This window comes from Halyomorpha halys, unplaced genomic scaffold (assembly GCF_000696795.3).
Source record: "Halyomorpha halys isolate HHAL.00 unplaced genomic scaffold, Hhal_1.1 Scaffold934.1, whole genome shotgun sequence".
NCBI lineage: Eukaryota > Metazoa > Arthropoda > Insecta > Hemiptera > Pentatomidae > Halyomorpha > Halyomorpha halys.
In genome coordinates this window covers 424,550-431,838 of record NW_027104767.1, presented here as the reverse complement: position 1 = coordinate 431,838, position 7,289 = coordinate 424,550, and the positions used below count along the sequence as shown (strand labels likewise).

The following is a 7,289-nucleotide window of genomic DNA, read 5'->3' as shown; positions in this document are numbered from 1 at the left end:
AGTTGTACCTCTATAAATAAATCAACAATTTATTTTATTTTTTTATTTCATTCTATTTTTGCATTTAAATACAACTGTAATCTCAAAAAATTGTATATATATTAAAAGGTAAATAATATAAATATACAATATAGTAGCCGTTTTTTCACTTTGTAATATTGATTTTTATCAACCTTATACATAATTTATTCAAGAATAGTTGATAATTTACATCAGTCTGGCACCTACATCAGTAAGAAAAAACACACAATAACATAGATAATACAGGTACATGATATGATATAATCAAAATTCATTTGTAATAATTTTCTCAATATTTTCAATTAATGCTGATTTTTCTTTCTTTTTTCTTTTTCAGAATAACGTACCGATTAGAAAAAGACCCAACATTTTTAGAATTAGCAACGACGTATCAAATAAGTCAAGGTAGGTAAATAATTTTGTTTGTTGTTTGAAATGATTAATATGAAATATTTTATGTATTCCTTTATGACATATACTGAAATTTATTATCGAAAAATAGGTTATTAAAATGGTAATATCATAATATTCCAGCGAAATTTTCAACTGATTTGTATTCAATTATTAATCCAATGTTTTGCATGGGTACATGTGTAACATAGTTATTTTGGTATTTTTTTCTGATCAATCGATAGAGGTATGAACTATAATCGATAATTTTGTATTATTCCTTAATTTAAAAATATGGTCATTATTTTTTATTTGCTATAAAACTTATTTCGTACAAGAAGTGATACAGAATTTCGTTTATAGAAAAGTGAAAATAATAAATAAAAAATAATTCAATTAAAAAAAAAAAAACTACTTCGGAAAAGACACTACTCATCTTACGGGATGGAATGGTATTGCACTTCTGCGTAAACATATTGGACGGTTCTTTGGGAAATTGTTTATAAATAATCAAACTATGGCATAGTAATTGGTTGCATTCCACACCATAACGAACATTAAGACTTTTCTAAAGATTCATTTATATACTTTTTGTATGTTGACATGTACAGATGGATGGCACAAAATATACTTGCAAGGCACCGTACGACTAGGCCGAGTTTTATTATTTGTTGATCATCACTAAAAACCTTAAAAGTGTTAAAAAAAAATATGCAATTCAGTTTCTTTCCTCGGGATGGGTAGGTTTATTTCTATAGTCGGATTTTCAATTTTTTTTTGGTTTATTTCAACGTTTTTATTTGTACAAGTATTGACATTTTATATTTAAATAGATTTCCACTAAATGAAATATGGATAATGTGAACATAAAGAGCTTGGTAGGGCTTGTTTTGTGATGTTAATAAGATTCTATTATCGTATATTGTATATCTTTTATCAACTATTTTCATTTCAAAATATAGCAATATTTATTAAAAAAAATGTCAATTCATGATTTAGTACATAACACCCTAGTGTGAGATATCACAAAGAAGTTTTTATATTTCTATACATCTATATGATTTCTTATGGCAGGAGGATAGTAAACCTCTTATATCCTTTTCATGACAAATTGGTTCATAAAACATTTAATGTCTTAACTATATGAGCAAGGTGCAAGATTGGCCATAAAACCATGATTTACGCCTAATCATTACTTAAAACTTTATAGTTAGCACCCACTAATCATATTAAATTTATTAAAAAAATTATTTTTTAAATTGCTGGTTACATTGCATAATTCAAACAATCTAAACGTAAAAATGATTCTTAATTTTTAGTATGCCACCTACAGCGCCCGTCATTGCAAATTCTGTAATCGTAATCTACCAAATATAATACAACAATAGCAAAACAACTTTCTAAAAGCAACCAATTTTTCGCCCCAATTTGAAGGGTTTCTTCGAGCTTAAAAGAGAAAAAGATACAAACATCGCAAAACATGATCAAACAATTGTAACATAATAACATAATAAACAGAGTTAAAACATTATACAAAAAAAAATAGAACGCAGTTAATTAAATAAATATAAATATAAATTAATAGATTACAAATTAATACGCAGTACAGTAGTTAATGAATGACTGAATTGTTGAGATGTAAAACTAGATTAATAAATAGTTAAATGATACTTAATGGAAGTGGTACTAAATATGTTAAAGTTAAAAATATGAGTAAAGTAAGTGAGGTAAAAGCATAGTAAAATAAAAAATAATTTTATCAGAAAAAGGTAAGAGATGGGAATATTGTAAAATATGAACTAGAAGAATATACATATCAAGTTGTTAAGAAGATTATCATCATCACCCGTGGCGCTATAACTCTTGCAGAGTCAAGGCCTCTTGCAGCTTGGTCTGCCAGTCTACTCTATTGGTTGCCGCTGCTCTCCAATTGTGGATTCCCAACATGGACCTGGCATCCGCTGCACCTCCATCGATCCATCAGAACCGGGGTCTTCTCCTTCCTCGTCTACTCTCCTTGTCCCATAAATTCTTTCGTCCAGGATCATCCTAGGAATCTGATCCTGGGCCAATCTTATTACATGGTCTGCCCACCGAAGCCATCCTACTTTGATTACTCTTACAATATCTGGGTTCTTGTAGGGTCTTGTTAGTTCAGCATAGGCTCTTATCCTCCAGATTCCATCAGTACAAACTGCGCCATAAATTCTCCTCAATATTCTCCTCTCGCACCTTAGGAGAAGGGCTTCCTGTGAAGTGGGTAATGTCCAGCATTCGGGGGCGTAAGTGAGAACTGGTCTCACGAGGGTCTTATACAGCTGTAGCTTTGTGTTTTGGGAAATAGCCCTGCTCTTGAAATGCTTACTTGCGATCCAAGATAGGTGAACTGCTTTACCCTTTCAAATGAAAATTCTTCAGTTATAAAATGTAATGATTCGTTCACATCCATTTGTGGGCCTCCGCGCATGTATTTGGTTTTTTATTCGTTAACCTCTAAATCCACTCTAGCCGCTGCTATCTGGAGATTGATAAAAGCGTTATTTAAATCTGTAGGGATTCTTCCAACAATATCTAAGTCACCGGCGAAAGCCAAAATCATAAAAGATCTGTTGAATATAGTTCCCCCAACTTGTATTCCAGACTTCCATACCGTACTTTCGAGGGCCAAATTAAAGAGAAGATATGCGAGGTAATCACCCTGTCTGAGTCCTTTGTGGGTTTCGAAGCTGTCAGTCAGGTCGCCCTGACACGCACTGTGCAGGTGTGTCACCTTCTTCATTGTAGCCTGGTATTTTCCTACATTCTGCTCGGACAAAGGAATCAGTTTTTTATAAAGTATTGGAGAGAACACCTTATAAGCACATGGTAAGAGGGATAAACCGCGATAATTATGACAATCAAGCACATCCCCCTTCTTGCAAATCGGGCATATAACTGCTTTCTACCATTCGCAAGGGATTTCATCTTCTCCGACACATCCATTATTATATTATACGGGAATTTCACTAATTATTCTCCTCCATACTTGAATAGTTCTGCAGAAAGTCCATCTGGAGCTTTATTATTTTTCAAATCTTTAAAAACGTCATCCATATCAGGTGGCTCCAATTCCCCTTTTAAATTGTTAAAAAGATGATAAAAAAAATATAGTATAAAAAAGGAATTTAGAAAGCAAAAAAATATAAATATAAATGAATTGAATTCTAACTAATAACAAGTACGTTAATGAGTAATAGAATTGAAAATGAATTGATCAAAATATTGTAACTGAGTCCCACATACCTACCTGTCTCGGTATGGTCAATTGGTCTTTTAAAAAAAGATCTGTTTTTAAAAATATTGTTTATATCCCTATAGGATGATTTTTAAAAGTATTTATGCTTACTTCAGTAATTTAATTCAAAACTCATCTCGTAACTTTCTCTTATTTTTTTAATTAGTAATTTTTTAGTACTTTATGTATTCCTTTATCAGAAAATTTTCTTTTTCTCAATACCCCTTTCAATCAATCCTCAATACCTTGTATGTGGCATTGTAATCAATTTAGCATTAAAAAAAATTATATGCGGTCTCGTATAAATTAAGAATGTTAACGTTGTATGTATCTTAAACTATAAACCCCAAAATAAATTTAACTTAACTGGTTGGATAGTTAAAAAATAAAATAAATAAAAAAATTAACCCATTTGAACTTCAGGTAAGAAACACAGTTAAAACAGTCAATGTTCACATACAGTAAGAACTTTAACTTTATTTAACAAATATGATGTATAAAATATTGAATCTATAACAAAAGAAACATAACATATTAACACCCACTTGCAGACCCAGCAATGTATCGCTATTGCTAGATTCGGAGATGTATATTGATTGATCTAACACTATTGAACGTTTGATATACATTAATATATTTAGTTAACATTAAACATACGTTGCTATTTTTATTTACAGATTGGATTAATGATTTAATTAATTTTTTATTTCATCTATTTAGTTCATAGCGGTGAATAACTATATATAATTAAGCTATATGTTATTAATACATATTAAAAATCTTTATGGTTTGGTTAAAGCAATATTTTTAATATTTTCAAGAGTTTAAAATAACTTAAAGGGGATATATAAACATTCTATTATTTTAATGATAGTTCTATAACGAACAGTATATCTCAGTATTTAATTGTTGTACATTTACGAATATTTGAATTGTCGAGATAACTATTGCAATGAATAACGCCCACTTAAACTTTCTTCATTAAGGGAAGAAGTAAAGAGAAATTCATCATCTCTCTTAAGTAGAAGTTTGAATTTAGCCTAAGCTGTTCCAGAAAACAATTTCCTTTGAAAGATTAAATGAACGTTACAAACCGCGATTTTAGTAGTTTTACTAAATTTCCAGAGGAACCAACAGCCACTGAAAAAAATACATCTGTTTTACTGAGATTACTTTCTATCGGGTGATCATCATAATTAATAAGAATAGTATTGTGTGTGTTGTATTTATTTGTTTTAAACTGTAGTGTATCATTTAAATACATTTATGCATTTACATATAAATGAAAATAATATGCATATCTTTAAAATTCCATATAACATAATTATAACTAATATATCTGGGGACGCTAACTAATATATCTCCTGTAAATGGGGACGCCTGATAATAACACCAAAGCGCTATCAATAATATGTAGCGGGTGGTGTATAAACAAAGCACCTCAACACATAATAAGATTTTATACAGATAAAAAAAGGACAACAAAATATGTTGGGTGAAGAATCGTTTTTAAAAAGTTACTTTCAACCAAATTGGAAGAATTTGTAAATGGCAAGGCATATACCTAGATCGAACAGAACAATTTTATATACTCTAATTTGATACAAATTTTTAAAACCGAAAAATAAATTTTTAGCTTTTAGTGAAAATATTTTTATAAAGTTTCATTTTAATTTTTTTTGGGGGGGAGAGAGTGAAAGGTGTTGACGATTTTGGTAATTCATTACCTAAACTATCGCACTGCTCAATTTAATGATCGAAATATGGTGTCAATGAAATATTTTAAGTGTAGATTTTTATATATTTTTCAAGGAGTAAAGTAAAAAAGAAATGCTATGAATCCAGAGGAGATTGTAGAATCATTGAAAATTGTATCAAATAATGTGAACTGTTTATTATAAAAATGTCAACTCCCGTCGATGAGTGTTAAATCTAATTTTCTAGTTAAGAGCATTCAAAATGAAATTAAGTTAGCAACTTCTGTAGAAGTTGAATGCGTATAACAGCGCCCAACTGGATCTCCAAACTTTTAGGATTTGGTTCCAGCTATCGTTTTTGCATAATTCAGAATCCATACATTAATAAACATTTTTAATTTTTTTTCTTCTTTAAATCCTAATTCCTGCATTTAATATAAAATAGTGAAAAATCTGTAAATTAGATGATAATAGAAAATGTACCGTGTCTGGGGGAGGGCTGTGTAAAGTTGTAACTTCTCCCAGACTTTATTGCTTTGCCTTCGAAAGTAAGTCACTTATCCAACTTCTTTTGAATCGCCTTGCTTCAGAAAAAATCAAAAATACACTAAGTAGTGGCGTATTATTTTTTTTCTTTGTGCACTTAAAACTCCGGTCTGGGTAATACCTTTAGTGTAGTAAATAAATTTAGAAATCTTTTCATTATTTGCACCGAAGAGCTTAGAGGAAGGAGACAGATAGGTCAGTAGCAAAACGGACTTTATATGTCTTTATCGCTTCTTCTTATTTTTATTATTTTCATAGTAGTGGGAATTAAATTTTCTAAATTAGTGTTACAAAGTTGGCTGGAGCTCCGATTTTTTTTTTGAAACTTCAGTTGAGCTGAACGAAAGAGGTGACAGTGACAACTGTAATTTTTTAAAATTACATGTTTACATAACCATTATAGTAAAATAGTACTATTGACATAATTAATAAGTAATAATATAATAAGTAATGTAATTAATTGACATAATAAGTAATGTAATCTATCAAATGAAAAGAAAAACGCATTATATTAACAACTGTTTAAATTCAATTAAAATTTTTGGATAATGATATCTTTTAGTTTAACTTTATTCACTTCTGAATTAAAAATAATGACAATCAGTTATATAATCCAACAATTCTATTTTTAAACACTTTTATTCGTTGATGTTATATGAAATAATTTACAAACAATTGTTGGGCATTATGAAACTAAACACCAACCGCCGAATCATATCATTTGTACTAAATTCAATATCCTCTCCGCAATATATTTTTATTCGAATAACTTTAGTTTTTACATCAGATTATTAAAAATAATTAATCTTGTTTAAATAACCTTATATTTGCTTTCTCGAGAGAGATCATGGGATATTAGTCCAGCATTAAAAAAAAAAAAAAAAAAGCGAGGATTCCAGCACAGATTTCCAAGAGGTCGATAATTAATTAACGGAAATTAATTAATCTCGTGGAAACATTTCAATTTCCCCAGTATCCCAAATCCTGCCGAGGGCAAAAATCACTTGTAGCTTTTCCCCCATAACCACTCAACCCTTTAAACCCCCCGGATTTTATTTTTTAGAATTGAATAGAAATGTGAAAATGGTAAGAATATATATTTTAAAACCACCAAGATATATTAATACATAATATTTTATCATTATATTAACAACCAGACCGACTTTGGAATTTGGTATATCATATGTGAATGAAGGGCCGTGTATTTTACTCCTATAAATATTTTACTGTTAAATTAATCTTAAAATGTATAATATATTTTATAAACGGTAATAATGATTTTCCTTTTTTCCGGTATGAATGAAAAGAAGAACAACCCACCTATGCTTTATGTTATATTACCTATACTGATAAGTGTGTAT

The 7,289-nt window shown here is 29.6% G+C and overlaps 1 protein-coding gene across 1 annotated transcript in view; it reads left to right on the top strand.

The window, feature by feature from the left end:
• The window catches only part of LOC106687239 (uncharacterized), a gene marked incomplete in the record, with an annotated part of 403,205 nt that overhangs the window by 99,787 nt on the left and 296,129 nt on the right, over positions 1 to 7,289 (top strand). Inside the window, 1 exon segment of the mRNA XM_067045014.1 lies at positions 359 to 426. Coding sequence (XP_066901115.1) covers positions 359 to 426 — 68 coding nt within the window.